General features: G+C 47.0%; 1 protein-coding gene across 3 annotated transcripts in view; it reads left to right on the top strand.

Annotated features, from left to right (window-relative positions):
* The window catches only part of TXNRD1 (thioredoxin reductase 1), a 71,626-nt gene extending 55,609 nt beyond the window's left edge, over window positions 1–16,017 (top strand). For all 3 annotated transcript variants that reach the window (XM_075600581.1, XM_075600582.1, XM_075600583.1), the window contains 4 exons: window positions 119–226; window positions 1,545–1,640; window positions 12,893–13,027; window positions 14,997–16,017. In XM_075600581.1, the coding sequence (XP_075456696.1) occupies window positions 119–226; window positions 1,545–1,640; window positions 12,893–13,027; window positions 14,997–15,059 (402 nt within the window). In that variant the 3' untranslated portion in view covers window positions 15,060–16,017. The remainder of the gene's footprint in view (window positions 1–118; window positions 227–1,544; window positions 1,641–12,892; window positions 13,028–14,996) is intronic.
* Window positions 16,018–16,629: the final 612 nt, after the last annotated feature.

Here is a 16,629-nt window from a genome sequence, read left to right as displayed (position 1 = left end):
CTTAATCACAGCCTCGGAATAGATACTAACAGGGAAATGTTCACAATGTACACTATTATTCACTATCTCTGCAAAGGTCACTTTTGTAACATTACTTACCTCCTTCTGTCCCCAATAGTGTGACTATGTGAATGTCCCGACCACAGTGTTTACACCTCTGGAATACGGTGCCTGCGGTTTGTCAGAAGAGAAGGCTCTAATGAAATACGGGGATGCAAATATAGAGGTAAGATAAGTGTCTGGCATTATGTGCTGAGAGGGGTCTGCACTGGGGTACTGGACTCTATAACAATAGGAGAATTAAGCATGTGGGCCCATATTTACAAGGAGGCGCTTCTCCATAAGACAGCTTATGAAGTCGGAAGACACTTTATGGGCTGACTCACTTGAATGGGCTGTAAGGGGCCATATTTGCTAAGCCAGGCCAAAGGTGTCTTTTGGAGTAACACTGCTTAGTGAACTGGGCCCCTAATGTGCAATCATGCTAAAGGAGAAAAGTTGCAGCTTCTATGGGGCATTGCACCTTTTGTAGCCCCATGATCACCACAAGTTCTCAACACAGCAAGACTTAAAGCAGTAGTTTAAATTGGTAGGGGTTTGGTGAGGCATGGGAGTGGGTGTCGGCTGCTTGGAACAAAACTGAGAAGCTCCAGCAACTCCTTGACTTGAGGAGGCCTAACTCACGGTCCTAACACATATACTCACAGCAGGTCTGCCATTCTAAATTGTATGTACCTTCTCTGCTTCCTCCAAAATGTTGTCACTTCAACAGGATAATCCTCCTTGACCTGAGAACCCTTCCAGTCGGCGTTTGAAGTGATCATATTTTGCTCACTGTTTCCAACTAGAAGAAGCAGTTGTAATATTCACACTCAGTATTATTTTTTTTATTATTTTTTTTACAAGGCCAGAACCAGGCAATATTACCCTCAACTCAACCATTAAAGATATCCAGTCATTTTCCTCACTGAATTATCAACCACACACTGCGGGGGTTATTTCTATTTATGCCAAAGAGGTCGTTGAGGATGTTTTTGGTCGAAAATCACCTTAGCCTTTATTAGGGGTTTTCAGCCATAAACCACTTGTATGGTGTAAATAGGATAAGGATCAGGAGTGGCAAACCCCAATCCTCAAGGGCCACCAACAGCTCTTCGACTGAGCCACTGATTGAGCCACCTGTGCTGAAGCAGGGATATCCTTAGAACCTGACCTGTTTGTGGCCCTTGAGGACTGCAGTTGGCCACTCCTGCCCTAAACGAGATACTATTTGTTAGGCGCACAGTTGTCATTTTCCCCTGCAATGTTTTGCTGCCCCACTGGTCACTAAGGGCTAAGCAGCAATTTAGCTGAACTCGCGGGATTTAGTGCTGTCTGCAGTTCTTACTTCCTGGAAGGATGCGGTGCTTTAATCTGCACTTTACGTGGTTTAGCTTTGCAAAAATGTGCATGCCGTATTTCATATTCTCATGATATCTGAAATGCATTGAAGCATCATGAATGGGGATCATTTTTCTTAACAACATTTCGTTTCCTCATTTCAGGTCTATCATAGTTTTTTTTGGCCCCTGGAATGGACAGTTCCATCGAGGGACAACAACAAATGTTACGCAAAAGTTATCTGCAACACAAAAGATAATGTAAGTGGGAAAAGAACTTGTGCACAGCGTGTCCCTGAAACACAGGGCAATGATTCCTGATGCGCTTGGCCATCTCTAAAGATTTTAAAGTAGAAATCATATTTACTCAACCCCTTTCAACTCTGTCAGTGAATTCAACGTGCTCAGGATAGTTTCATCTTTAATCTGATATGTATGTATGTGTTTATTTATAGAGCATCAGCAATGTGCGCAGCACTTTACAGACTAGTAATATAATACAGACAGTACAGAGAGGTGACACAAGTGCATTAAACAGGAGCAATGAGGGAGCGCCTGCCATGGAGAGCTTACAGTCTCCCATAATGTTCAACAAACTAAAAACATGGCTGGACCTAAATGTGAGAATGTGGAGTGAGTTGATAGGAACACATTTATTGATGTCACTTAAGTGACGGATAATGTGTAGCAGCATACATGAAGTGCACAACTCCAGCGTCTGGTACTTACCTTGGGTCGGAGATTGGAACTAGAACATTTTGTACATGGAAGTGCGCACTTAGAAATTGCTCCTCCAACCTTCTGCCCAACATCCACTAGGAGGAAAAGTGCATCCTATATTTAGCGAAACCACATGTGTGTTGGACTATGGCAGCTTGTTGCTTTGTTGCCTGATATTTATTAGACTTTTCCTCCTGCAAGTAGCATGGCTCAGTTTGCTGCATTAAGGGTGTCCAGCTATAGGGCACCTTATAAACCATTAAACATTCTGGTGGCCGGTTAGAAATTCCACATGCATTTTTATTTTAATGATGTTATATTTAGAAGTCATTGATTGAGCATGTTTAATATATAACAGCTGTCACTCTTAAAAAGAACAAGTGAACTGCCCTTGCCATCATTTTAATGTTACTGCTCCTCTTGGGGCATTAAATCATATAAAATGTAAAAAAAAAAAAAAAAACCTCTTTACTTTGCACCAAAGTTATTGCCTTGAAAGATGAAATTGAGTTTAACTGTCTGAGGAGTTACAGACTGTCCCACAAGAACGCTCATTGCATCCATTTTTATAGAAGCCCTTAAAAATGCGATTGTCATCACAGCCCAAAGAATTGGTAGTAAAATGTTATATTGGTACAGCTCATAAAAGCTTATTGTTGAAGTAATCCTTGACAATCGGCAGTGTGAAAAAGATGGCCTTTTACTACCAATGCTGATATATTTTTAATGTGTGTTTTAAATTCACACATTTGCTGCCAGTGGGAACCGCAACACTGCAGCACACGGGACCCTCCAGAAGCCTTCACGCCATACGCTGTGACAGAGAAGATCTCAGTCCCAGTCTTCTGAATAGTCTTCTCCACCGTGGGGAAGACTGCTTCGTAGCATATTGAAATAGGTAGGGAGTTATACATAGTGTTACTGTGTCTACGCTTAAGCTCTTTGGATACAAATGTATAAACAGTTACACTGTACATCAGTTTCCTCTTTTAACTTTATAACGTCCAAGCACTTTACAAAGTACAAATCATATACTGCTACATTTATTATCAGCTCAAAACAGTTGGGCCCCTTTCTACCTGTGTTGGGCAGATACAAATCTAAATAGAATCGGGCAAGGTTTTGCGCCCGCAGGCTACAGATGTTATAGGCAAAGCACAGCCCTAAATTACAGACATTTCAATTACAAAGATTTACTTAAAGTCACGTTATCTTCGGTCTCAATTATATTACTCTTATCTAACTCAAGTAAGGAGACTGTTACCTGAACAATAAACAATCTCCTATTCAGAAATTGTGGTTAGTGTGCATAGTACTGAACATGTCCAAATAATGTACCTTTTCTATAAAAAAATGAGTGTACACAGTATTTACTGTGACAATGAATACTTGCTCTGGAGAGCTTACAATCTAATTTTGATTTCCAAAGCACCGAGCAATAGAGTGATTCACATAAGGTCACAAGAAGCTGGTACTGGGCCTTGATTTGAACTGGTGCTATCAACCACATAATAACTCCTCCTTACTTGTCAACTGGCTCCACATTTTAGATGAGCTTTATTCTGTCCAGGTATTTAAGATCCCGTTGCTCCACTTCCGGCCTTTTGTAATCTTGTTTTTCTTTGAAAAAACAGGACTATAAATCCCAGAACGTTTACAGCTATATACTGCACCAACGTGTGCTGATCTATAGAGTACAGGTAGTGCTGTAGGTGCGCAGTTCTTCAAGACACAGTATACACAAAATTCCTTCCCCAGAGTTCTACTGAACTCGTTTTTATACTAGTGTCCCACAAAATACTGTATGAGGTGTTGAGTTGCCCTGCAGTTATGACTTTGCAGTTTCCATTGTGGTGTCCTGTTTTTTTGACCTTTCAGCACCAAACAGCTCCCTTAGCGGGTCAGTCAGGGTTATATTCTCTTCGTTTCTATGAAGGACACTTGCTTTTTTTTTTCTTGTTGTTCAATGTTCTAGTACAGAGGTGGGCAACCTATTTTTCAATGTAGCCACAGCTGTGGCGAACGAGAAGTGAAAATCGCCACACTATGTAAAAATTGAGAAATTAGGTTGCTCAATCGAACATTTAAAACACACGCTGGTCGTCTGCTTCACTCACTTCCGCACAATCACCTGCTGCTTCACTCACCTCAGCACTATCGCCAGCTGCTGCTTCCCTCAGAAGTGTATGTACAGAGCTCCTAGGCATTGTGGAATCAGGTTGTATTCTTCTTTACATTTGTGTTATTTTGGAGTGAAACTGTGGGGGATTGTGTGTTTTGTAGAGGTTTAAAGGTTGTTTTTGGGGTTTAAAAACCGTTTTTGGTTTTTCACCCAGGGACTGCAGTGGTTATTCAACCCAGCACAAGCAGCACTTTGGCTGGCTGGAAACTGCAGCTTTCAACCCCTCTCTCCTTCCCCCACCCCTGGTTGTTTAACTGGCTGTTTTACTTCCAATTTCACTTTATTTCCCATTGTTATATTTTGGAGTGAAACTGTGGGGGATTGTGTGTTTTGTAGAGGTTTAAAGGTTGTTTTTGGGGTTTAAAAACCGTTTTTGGTTTTTCACCCAGGGACTGCAGTGTTTTTTCAACCCAGCAAAAGCTGCATTTTGGCTGGCTGGTACTGTAGCTTTCAACCCCTCTCCCCTCCCACACCCCTGGTTGTTTTACTTCTATTTTCACTTTTTCTTAAGCCTGATTCTTCTTTTCTCACCTGCAATTAAGAGCTCTGTGTCTTTTCTTTAAAGACTTATACATTGTGTGGCTTATTGCAACAGAGAGAGAGAGTAATAAGGGGAAAGAGAGAAAAACTACAGCAGGTTTTAAAAGCTGTCTTTTTTTCCCCTCCCTTTGCAGAGAGGTTAATTGGTTCTTAAAAGGACAGTTCCTCTTTGCACCTTTCTCTCTAAACACTACCTTCTCCCCTGACTAAAAGGCTTAATATTATCATGCCTAAGGGAGGTAGGACTAGTGTGGCAACGGGGACCACACCCGGATACAGGACACCAAAAACTGTTGCCCCTTGGAGCAACACTCTTAGTCACAGCCCTAGGCCTGGTCCTTCCAGTGCCCTGGCCATGCCTCCCCCAGCGCCTGTTAGCAGCGTGGCCCCTGCGGCCCCAGTTCAAACATGGGTGCAGATAACAGCTGCAGGCGTCGACCCCAGCAACAACAATGCTGGGGCCATGCCCGGTGTGAGCAGGAAGCTTGGGGTGAGATGCCCAATGTCACCTGGCCTTAATATGGAGATCTATGTAAGTGCTGTGGCAGACGTTGTGGGTCCCTCTGCTGTGGTGGCGGCCAGCAAGATGTATGGGAGGGGCATTTTCTTCCTCCGTACGCTGGCTGCCACCCACACCCTGGTGCAGAAAGGCATCAATGTAGGGGGGATCTACATCCCTATAGAACCCATGGAGGGGTTAGGCACAAAGGCCATCCTTTCAAATGTGCCCCCCTTCATCCCAGACAGCCTCTTGCGGCCACACCTGCAAACCCTCCTATAACAAAATTGCCTATGGGCTGCAGGGATAGGGCGCTGAGGCATGTGCTCTCATTTAGGTGGCAGGTACAACTGCTGCTGCCGGGGAGCACAGAATCTGTGGAGGGTTCCTTTAGGGTGCCCTACGAGGGCATTCAATATACTTTTTTCTATGGCAAGGAGGGGGTTAGGTGTTATCTGTGCAAGGAGCTGGGGCACACTCGTAGGAGTTGCCCCAAAGGGAACAGGAATCCCACCTCAGCTCCTGCACCCGCCCCTCTCTCTGCCAAGACACCCGGTACCGCTGTGCCTACCACAGCGGGGCCCTCGAGAGCCCAGGTCCCCCCTGGGACTGTAGGAGATGTCGCTGCCCTATCTCAGGCGGTGACGTCTGCACCTCTCCCAAAAGAAAAGAGGGAGAAGGTAAAGCCCTCGAGGGCCCAGGTCCCCCCTGGGACTGCAGAAGATGTCACTGCCCCATCTCGGGCGGCGACATCTGCACCTCTCCCAGATCAGAGAGAGAATGTAAAAGCCACCCCACAACAGTCACCCTCTGTTGTCCCTGTCCCCCCCCAAGAACAGCTTACCCCCATTGTAAGCACCGTACAGGGTGCGGGGGAGCAGGAGGAAGCTCCTGAGGGAATGCAAGAGGAGGTACCCGACGTCTCTGGGGTGGAAGGCCAAAGTGCTCAACAGCATGAGGCCTTACCCCTAGAGATAGACGTTGGGGAGCCTCCCAACGCCCCTCTGGGTTGCAGAGCATCCCCCGGAGACTTGTGTTTCGGTGAATTTACCCCACCGGACACAAAAAAGATACCTGTCTTCGGGGACCCGGGGGTCGAACCGGGATCCCCTTCTGGTTGTACCACCTTCGGGTGACGCACATAGGGATAAAAGGCCCCGGTTTGCGTCACCAGAGGAAGGAGATGGGTTAGGGCTGACCCCCGTGGGTGGGGGTTTGGAGGGTGTTTTGGTGAGCACTTCCGATTACATCTGGGAGTTGTCTGACCTGAACCCTCTTAGTGCGGAGTTTTGGGCAGGCACTTCATTGGGAGTGAATGCTGGGATAGACCCTCCCTTTGAGGTCCTTGCTAGTGAGTGCCCTCCCACGGTTGGTGAGTGCCCTCCCGCGGATGGTGAGGGCCCTCCCGCGGGTGGTGAGAGCCCTCCCGCGGATGGTGGGGGCCCTCCCGCGGATGGTGAGGGCCCTCCCGCGGTTGGTGGGTGCCCTCCCGCAGGTGATGCAAACACCCGTGGCATGCCATTCATCTGTATGGCGCTTGAGGAAAATAGTAGGGCATTGTGTGCTTCTGTGGCCCCCGAGGACTCTCGGGAGACCAGTGCTTCTGCCATGTCGCCACCAGCTGCCCCTGAACATCCTGACTCGGGGATGAAGGTGGAGAGCACAGTGGACCCCCTCGTGGAAACACAGAGGAGGGGGTCCAATCTAGGGCTGAGAGAGGCCCCCGCAGAGAAGGACGGGGGTCTTGAATTCTCCAGCCAAGAGGAGCCTGGGGAGTTGGGGCTCAGAGGGGAGTCCTCTGGCACCATGGAGTCAGTGGACTCCTCGATCCCCATTATCCCTGCGTGGGAGCTAGATAGTTTCCTGGATGAGACCCTCTGTAGACACGGACATACGAAGGTGCAGTTGGCCCTTGAGAGGTGGAAGGATGCTTCGGTCATTCTCCACTCTCTCAGAGTATATATCAAGGCTAACCACAAGGCCAAACTTTCCGGGACTATCGAACATGTTCGGGTCCTAAAGTTTAACAAAGTGTTGCGAGAGCACGTAAAGGCTTCTCGGGGTATAGTACCCTGAGCGCCTATGGGAAGCAAGACTCTTGATTACCAATGGCTTTGAGCATCGGTACGCTAAACGTAAATGGGTGTAAGGACGGGTTTCGCAGGTTCCAGGTACTCTCCTTTTTACAAAAGGGAAAGTATTCTGTGAGTTTCCTGCAGGAAACCCATACCACTCCAGAGGCTGAAACTAGCTGGCATCTGGAGTGGCGAGGCAAGGTCTTTTTCAGCCACCTCACTTCGACATCTTGTGGGGTGGTGACCCTGTTCTCCGAATCCTTTCAACCTGAGCTGCTGTTTGCCAAAACTGTTGTTCCAGGTCACCTGTTGCATCTCAGGGTCCGGCACAAGGACTACACGTTTAATTTCTTGAACGTGTATGCTCTTGCCACCGGACCCCTGAGAAGGCAGTTCTTCGTCAGATTGTCCGAATACCTGGAGACAGTCGACGCGGACGAACACGTGGTGCTCGGGGGTGATTTTAACGGCACCCTCGAGGCTCTGAGGGACCGGAATAGTCCGGAGCCAAACCCGAGTTCTGCGTCGGCCTTGCAGGAGGTCATCACCCGCTACTCCTTGGTAGACGTCTGGCGAGAACAACATCCCGGGGTATCCACTGAGTTCACCTATGTTAGAGTGTTTAGAGGTGGATGGATATCCTGGTCCCAGATCGATAGGCTGTACATTTCCAGCCACAGCCTGTCGCGGGCTCAGTCCAGTACCATTAGGCTAGCGCCGTTTTCGGACCACAATTGTGTGTCCGTGACGGTGGCGCTAATACCAGCAGCGCCCTCGCCCGCCTATTGGCATTTCAACAATACGTTGTGGGAGGACAAGGGGTTTGCGACGTCGGTCCGAGACTTTTGGATGGCCTGGAGAGGTTGCAGGTCAGACTTTGACACGTTAGAGCAGTGGTGGGACGTGGGCCAGGTTCATCTGCGCCTCGTTTGTCAAGAGCACACTAAAGGTGCCAGCAGGCGGCGCGATGCTGAGATCGAGACCCTTAGGGAAGAGGTGCTCGATCTCGAGAGGCAGCTGTCTGTGGCAGGAGACCAATTCCTGCAGTGTGCGTACGTGGAGAGGAAGTGCGCTCTACGGGACTTGGAAGATCGGAGAGCTCGGGGGGCGTATGTGCGGGTCGCGCCTCTTCTATGCGCTGGAGAAAAAGAGGGGAAACCGTAAACATATCACCTGCTTGCTAGCAGAGGACGGTACCCCTCTGACTGACCCGGAGAACATCCGGGACAGAACCCGGAGGTTTTACGTAGATCTTTTCTCTCCGGAGTCCATCCAGCCGGATGCGTGCAGGGTCTTATGGGAGGGGATTCCCATGGTCGGCGAGGGTGTAAGAGAGCGGCTTGAGTTACCTTTGACTCTGGCCGAGCTCTCTGAAGCGCTTAATCTCATGTCCCACGGAAAAGCGCCGGGGCTAGACGGGCTGACTGTGGAGTTCTTCCGGGTTTTTTTGGGAGATGCTGGGACCTGATTTCACCGAGGTCCTGGCCGAAGCCCTGGAGACTGGTGAGATGCCCCTTTCATGTCGGCGGGCGATACTGTCTCTGCTGCCGAAGAAGGGGGATCTCCGCCAGATCTCTAACTGGCGATCGGTCTCACTGCTCAGCACGGATTATAAGATCGTAGCCAAAGCGCTCTCGCTGAGGCTCAAGTCCGTGCTGGCAGAGGTGATTCACCCCGACCAGTCCTATACTGTCCCGGGCCGGAGCATTCATGACAACATTTTTCTGGTCCGGGACCTGCTACACCACGCGCAGAGGACTGGTCTGTCACTCGCCCTCCTGTCCCTAGATCAGGAGAAGGCGTTTGACACGGTGGATCACCGTTACCTCATGCAGAACCTGCGGGAGTTTGGCTTTGGCCCACAATTTGTGGGCTTTCTCCGGATGCTGTACGCCTCTGCAGAGTGTCTGGTAAAAATTAATAGGTCCCTGATGGCACCTTTTGTGTTTGGTCGGGGAGTACGTCAGGGGTGTCCCCTGTCTGGGCAACTATACGCGCTGGCCATCGAGCCCTTCCTCTGCCTACTGAGGAGGAGGCTCACCGGGCTGGTGCTGCGGAAGCCCAGCATGCGGGTAGTCCTGTCGGCTTATGCCGATGACGTGCTCCTCGTGGCCCAGGACCTATATGATCTGGAGCGGGCACAAGCGTGCCAAGAGGTCTACACCGCGGCCTCTTCTGCTCGGATCAACTGGTCCAAGTGCTCCGGCATTTTGGTGGGTCCCTTTGCCCCCCGCGTTTCGTAATATCTCGTGGGGGAGCGATACTCTCAAATATCTGGGAGTCTACCTGTCTGCTGCGGAGGACCCAGGCCCAGAAAACTTCAGTGAGCTTGAAGAACGAGTCATTGCTCGTCTGGGGTCATGGGTGTATCTGTCGAGAATGCTTTCCCTTAGGGTAAGAACCCTGGTGATCAACCAGCTGGTGGCCAGTCAGCTTTGGCACCGGCTGATAGCCATGGGTCCGCCCCCCGAATTTATCAACAAGATCCAGAGGAGATTGAAGGATTTTCTCTGGATGGGGAAGTATTGGGTCTCTGTGGGGGTTGCGTGCCTTCCTTTGGAGGAGGGTGGACAGGGAATGGTGTGTGTCTGCTCCCAGTTACACACTTTCCACCTCCAATACCTGCAGAGATACCTATTCACAGATCCGTCTCCGCAGTGGTGCCAGCTGGCGACCAGTTTTTTTCGCCAGCTGAGCAGTGTGAGGTATGACCGGCAAATGTTTATCATCAGGCCCGAGGGTTTAGGAATAAACTCTCGGAGCTGCCGGCATACTACCGGGACTTATTAAAGGCCTGGAAACTGGTCTCCGCGACCAGGAAGGAGCAGGCGGTGGGGATTGATTTCCTCGCCGAGCCCCTGCTGTATAATCCGGCAGTGGGGGCTCGGATGTTGGATTCACCCTCTATTTGCCGCCGGCTAATCCTGGCGCAAGTGACCAGAGTCGGGGATCGAGCGGCGAGACTGGGTAAGCGCAGAGGTGCTCGCGCCCCGTATGGGTATGCTTAGTGCCCATGTCCCTCGTCGTTTGATCCGGGAGATTAAAGATGCAATCCACCCCGACTCACGCACCTTCATCGAGGGGGTTTTGCAGACCGGAAAGCCTTGTCAACCTATCAACTTCAGCTCTCCAGATCTTTGCGTGGAACCCAAACCACGGCAGCCCCCTCGGGCTCCTATCTCCCCCAACCTCAGCAGGTTGGGGGATATGTCCCCGGCATGTTTTCGCGGCATGCCAAGGAAAGTCCTGTATTCTTTGGTGCTCCATATAGTGCACTACCTCGCACTTGTCACCCGCCCAGATACCATCTGGAGGCGGGTATTTCTTGGGAACGAGGGCGAGAGACCCCGGTGGAGAGAGCTCTATTCAGCTTTGGTTCCCCGTCCCGCCGGGGATTTGAGTTGGAGGGTCCTCCACGGTGCATTGAGCACAGGAGAGTACTTGGCACACTTCACGGACTCCCCCGCCGCCTGTCCCTTCTGTGGCGAGCGGGAGTCCGTATTCCACATTTATCTGAGCTGCGCCAGACTGCAGCCCCTCTTATCCACCTTGAGGAGCCTTCTTCTGCAGTTCTGGCTGGGTTTTTCCCCTCATCTTTTTATTTTTGGGTGCCCAGTGTCCCGAGACAATAAGCCTAGGGATCTCCCAGTCAACCTGCTCCTGGCATTGGCTAAGGTAGCCATTTACAAGACCAGGAAGCAGTGTTTGGAGAGAGGGGTCCCAACGAACATCGTGGCAGTGTTCCGGGCGCTGGTGCACTCCCGTATTCGGGCAGAGTTCACGTACGCCGAGTCCGCTGGGACGGTTTCGGAGTTTGCCTCCCAGTGGGCGTTAAGCGGGGTGCTCTGCTCGGTATCCCCCATCATGGGTTCTTCTGAGTTAACCCTTCTTTTTTAAGTGCATTTTTTTTACAGTGCACTTGTTGGTTCCCTTATATATTTGTTTGACTGGTTTTGGCAACAAGTAGAATTGCTGTTTAACTGAATTGGCCGGCTTCGCAACTTTATGTTGCTTCTCGTCAAAAAGATATCCTGACAAATATTTGTTTTGTTAACATTTTCTTGATTTTAATAACATTGAAAGAAACCTCATAGCTCATCATGCAATATGAAGATTAAACTATCACATGCGGATGCAACATTACATATGTAGCGGCCTTTTTCTGAGCAGCATTCAGCGTTCTCCCCTCTGATCTGGCACGTCACATTTTATTATCATAATAAAGACTGGCACATACCAGTTTCACTGCTCTTTCTATAATGGGAGCTCATATTTCCCCTTAAGCATATAAGAGATAAGAAATAATAATGTCCACAGTAAAGTAATACAGTTTGTTAGGGATATATATGCGCCAGAATATGAACAGCACAATGACCCATCCATGATCTTCCCGTCTACCCAGTGCAGGGGTCCTAAAGGCCCCCCAACAGGTCAGGTTTTAAGGATATCCCAGCTTCAGCACAGGTAGCTCAATCAGAGGCTCAGTTGAAGACTGCACCACCTGTGCTGAAGTATGGACTACTGATTGAGCCACCTGTGCTGAAGCAGGAACTGATTGAGTCACCTGTGCTGAAGCAGGGACTGATTGAGCCACCTGTGCTGAAGCTGGGATATCCTGGAAACCTGACCTGTAGGTGGGCCTTGAGGACTGGAGCTGAGCTCTAGTTTCATTTCACATCAGACATCCATGATATACTGTACATTGCAAAGTCAAATTAAGATTCACCTTGGTAGCTGGCTATCACCTTGTACCACTCACCTGTGTTGTGCTGGCTATGGTAATGCGACAGGCCGTCATCATAAACATGATGAATGGAAAGCAAGAGTGCAGCATCAGTCCTACCAACCTGACTTCTGAAGGCTGCTGACCGTGATAAAATACGCTGACTTGTTTGGCGGTCAGTCCGTGCCTCTGTGACAGTGCCATCTGCAGATAGAGATCACTGCTAGATGGTCAAATAACAGCACTTCTGAGTTTCCCAGGAGGTCCTTTGTTTTCACTTTTCATTCTTCTTAGTATGGTGATAGTGATTAATTTAACTTGTGTATACCACCCCCCGCCCCCTAATTTAATTAAAATGCAGCAATGGTATCAGCATGTATTTGTATATGTGGTATTGTCACGTGCCCGTCCATAGCTATTCTTTAGTCATAAAAAGCAAACAATGTCAAAGCAATGTTAAGGGTCGGCCTCCGACGTGACAGCAGTTTTATAATGATGTATCTCTGACCCAAAAGCCTGGTCTTCTTCTTGTTTTCATGAATAAATCAAAAATCATATGACAACTGTATGCTGGAATCCTGATATGGTTTATATGATACCAGTTTCCTAATGTTAAATCTACTGTATTATTATTACATGATGTCACATAGAGCCATTGGTGCATGAATTGGGCAGAAGCACTATACAGAGCCGGTGACATTATAATAGACAATAGTAAATATATATTTTTATTCAACCTCGTTTGCCCTAACAAGGCTCTGTCTTCTGTTCTAGGAAAGAGTTGTGGGTTTCCATGTGCTTGCTCCTAATGCTGGGGAGATCACTCAGGGATTCGCAGCAGCAATGAAATGTGGTCTCACTAAAGATCAGCTGGATTGCACGATCGGAATCCATCCCGTCTGCGCAGAGGTACGTGCAGGATTCCGCTACAGGGAACCACACCGTGCTGGTGCTTCACATTATTATTAAACCCTGATACACTTAGGCTGAGTCCATGGTGTGGGAGACCGTGCATCCGCACGGGGCGCGATCAGATTGCCTCCCCAAAATGGAGCTAATTGGGGCAAAAAAGGAAGCAAAGCCCCTTGATACATTGACGCTGGTGCTCCGTGTTAATATGACACAGTTTGCACTGGTTTTTGAGCAATACTCCAGCAAGATACATCTCCTTAGAGTAGACCCTATTAAATATAATGTGAAGCATATTTAGTCAGCAGGTATGCAGACGTATTTGTATGGCATAGTAGAGGGGAGCGGAAACTGTTTCTGCTGCGCCCCCCTGTCTTACCTGCCTTGATGCACATGCCCCCCTTCCTGCCTGAGAGCTGCGTCAAATGACGCTGCAGGGTCATGCGGTGTCATTTGATGTGTGTGATGTCACGTCTCATGACTCCGCGGCATTTGATGCCTCGTTGCCATGGTGATGCGTCACAGAGTGTCTGAATCTGGGTAAGAAAAGAGTGCGGGGCCTCTGCAACCGCCCGCGTCCCCCTGCAAAATCTCCCCCCCCCTCCAGTTTGTGCAACCCTGGCACAGTAACAACCTCATAGCAATCACTACCAGAGTGCGGGTATGAAGAGGTAGCAAATAAGTGATTGTATAGCATACTGTACAGTGGAGGCATGTAGCAGCTTTCAACAACAAAACAGGCAGAAAAGCAAACAGTATCCAAGAGTTCCTTAGCTTTGCACTGCCAATGGATTATAGAAGCTCAGCCCCTCATTAAAAGTCTGTACTGTGCCTGCTTTCAGAAAAAATATATTGCTTCTAAATTATGAAATCTATCTTTAAATGAAATTCAAAGAACATTAATACTGGCAATAGCCAGTGAAGGTCAAAACCAACTTTTCTAGTGTACTGACTTGTGTAACAAGCTGAAAAAAAGCTTTGTTAAAATAAAAGCTTAGGTCAGGCCTCATATATGCCCCGTCGTACCCAAGCAACAAGACGCCAACTATCATAACCATCATAACCATCATAACCATCATAACCATCATAACCATCATAACCATCATAACCATCATAACCATCATAACTTTCCTTACTGCTCTACGGTCACTAAAAAGGAGGAGGGGGTGAACAGGGATGGCAGTTGCATATATTGTATGCAGCTTTTCTCACTGTCGTGGTAATGGCAGAACCTAGGCTCATAACAATTTTTTCAAAGCATAAATGAAAGATATAAAAGAAAGAAATGAAGGATTATACAATCATTTTTAAAACAAAAAGATGAATCCTGGGCCGAATACAAAATAATTTGTCTTTATCTCAATTTTGACACATGAGTAAATGCAAACGTAACTATTTTGCTGCGGGAAGGGACTGCAGTGCTGTTAGGGGTTTAAAAGAAGATACATCAAACATGTTTAGTTGGCAAAACCTACTGAGAGCTTATGTTCAAGCTGTGTATCGATGCTCCCACAAAAGGCGTCTTTGATGCAGCTAATTACAGTGCCTTTGAACAACCTTAGGCAGATACATTTTGATTTCGTATAATTATTCTCTTGCCATTTCACATTTGTTTAATGCATACAATGCAGTAAGACACATTGCAGGATTCTATGCGCCAATATTTGGTCTGATACCACGATGTCTTTTCCAAATATCAATTCATATTTCTAACCCCCTCACTTCAGCAGGGGACAGTACTATCCACTTGCATCATCCCTTGTCCTAACACAAATGTTTGCGCAGGTCATTGACGATACTTTCAATCTCTGCAGCTCCACGGTCAGCAAGCTAAAATAATGATCAGGTTCTGCTTTTAGTATTAACAATGAAAAAAAAGTATTTGTTGATTGTGTTGTGTTCATCATTTTGACCTTTTCACGAAAGTCTTTGTTAGCGTATTAAATGTCCACATTGCCTCTGCTTTCAGATATTCACCACCCTAAGTGTGACGAAGCGCTCCGGCGGCAGCATTCTTCAGTCTGGATGCTGAGGTTAAACCCTGCTGTTTGTTATTGTTGCCATTGACTATGAAAGAAAACTGGGGAAAGGTTCATAAAGCAACACCAGGACAGTCACCAGGAAGGTGACTGGAGTGGATCTCCTTTGTTTTGCATATGGCAGCAGACGGAACAGCAGGGTCACAGCACAATAAGCTGTTGCAGGGCACGATCCCGGTGCTTTTGTGAAGTTGCTGCCCAAATCCAAATCTGGTGGGTTGTGACAGAAGAACTGCAGGCACAGTTTATGGACACGGACATGTTTGAGGAAGAGCTTCCCAACCTGTTCATTATCTTCAAAAGATACAGACTTCCAGTTTAAGGCTGGATTCCGCATTCTGAATTTTGTATTATAATGGCTATCCATTTATCCATCTTACTAACAGCGTTTGCTCTCGTTTTTAGGCTGTGAACAAGGTTACTCAGCAAACTTGCATAAGAGGCTAACGTGATATAGGTTCAAATGTTTTATTTATAAAGCACCCACTTTATTTATTATCAATTCTAAACTCAGTAACATAAATATTTCATATTGTCAGAACAGATCTTTAATCAGCTGGATTACTCATACAGGTCACCTTCAGATGTAATATATTATGTCATGTATAACCATGGTTTTGTAAAAGAGCTGAGCAGTTTTAACTGGACTATATTGTTCTGTAGACGCCTTGTTCACTGTATCCTTGTATGAGCAAAACAATTTAGTTTGTTGTGCTAAACCCTACCAAAGTGATTATTTATTTTGTTTAATATAGTAAATTTAAAATGTATTGTGACTGTGTAACGTACTAGACTTCTGGACACATGTACAGAGCAATTTGTAATATGTGCCCATTTCCTATATTTTTACCCACAGAGAAACTTTGAAAACTCAAAACAAAAGTAACATTTGTAAAATATTGATTGTTATTATTATAATGTATATGTTAATACAAATAAGATTTTTTTTAATCTAAATGGTGTTTTACTTTAAAATGCAACCTTTAAAGGCAACATATGCTTTGTCCTTATTTTGGAAATGACATCAAGCAGGAAAGACCCATGGTTAATGGATGGCAGAATTCCTCAGCTAATAAACAGTATTCCAAATGGACGTTTGCAATATAGTACACCAAAGGCATACTCTCCATTACAACTACAGTAAGACCCACCCACAGTGCACTTTTTTCATAATAACTTGAGGCTATTTAATTAGAACTATTTAAACATAAAGATTGTTGCACAAACTGTATAAGAAGGCCCTTATAATGAGGCTGTGGGAAGTTGAGCAGTGAGGAGTGCTGTAATGTTAGAAATTCTGCCATTAGGTAGCCACTCAGAGAGGGGGTCATTCTGTATAAACCTTTTTACTATGGATGTCACAGTCTGTTATTAAAATGCCTCTTTCTTATTAAAATGCTTACTGCTTGAGAAACCAACACAGATCATTGCAAAAGCACAGTACTGTATTAAGAGATTACACCAATGTGTTATATAGTCGGAAGCAAATACTAGCCTCGGTGCCCTACAATAAAGTAGCTGTACAATGTACAATGTACATTTTCAGCATGAATTGTATATGGG

The sequence above is a fragment of the Ascaphus truei genome, chromosome 5 (genome assembly GCF_040206685.1).
Source record: "Ascaphus truei isolate aAscTru1 chromosome 5, aAscTru1.hap1, whole genome shotgun sequence".
Taxonomy (NCBI): Eukaryota; Metazoa; Chordata; class Amphibia; order Anura; family Ascaphidae; genus Ascaphus; species Ascaphus truei.
Note: the sequence above shows the minus strand (reverse complement) of the source record. Positions and strands in the feature narration are given on the sequence as shown.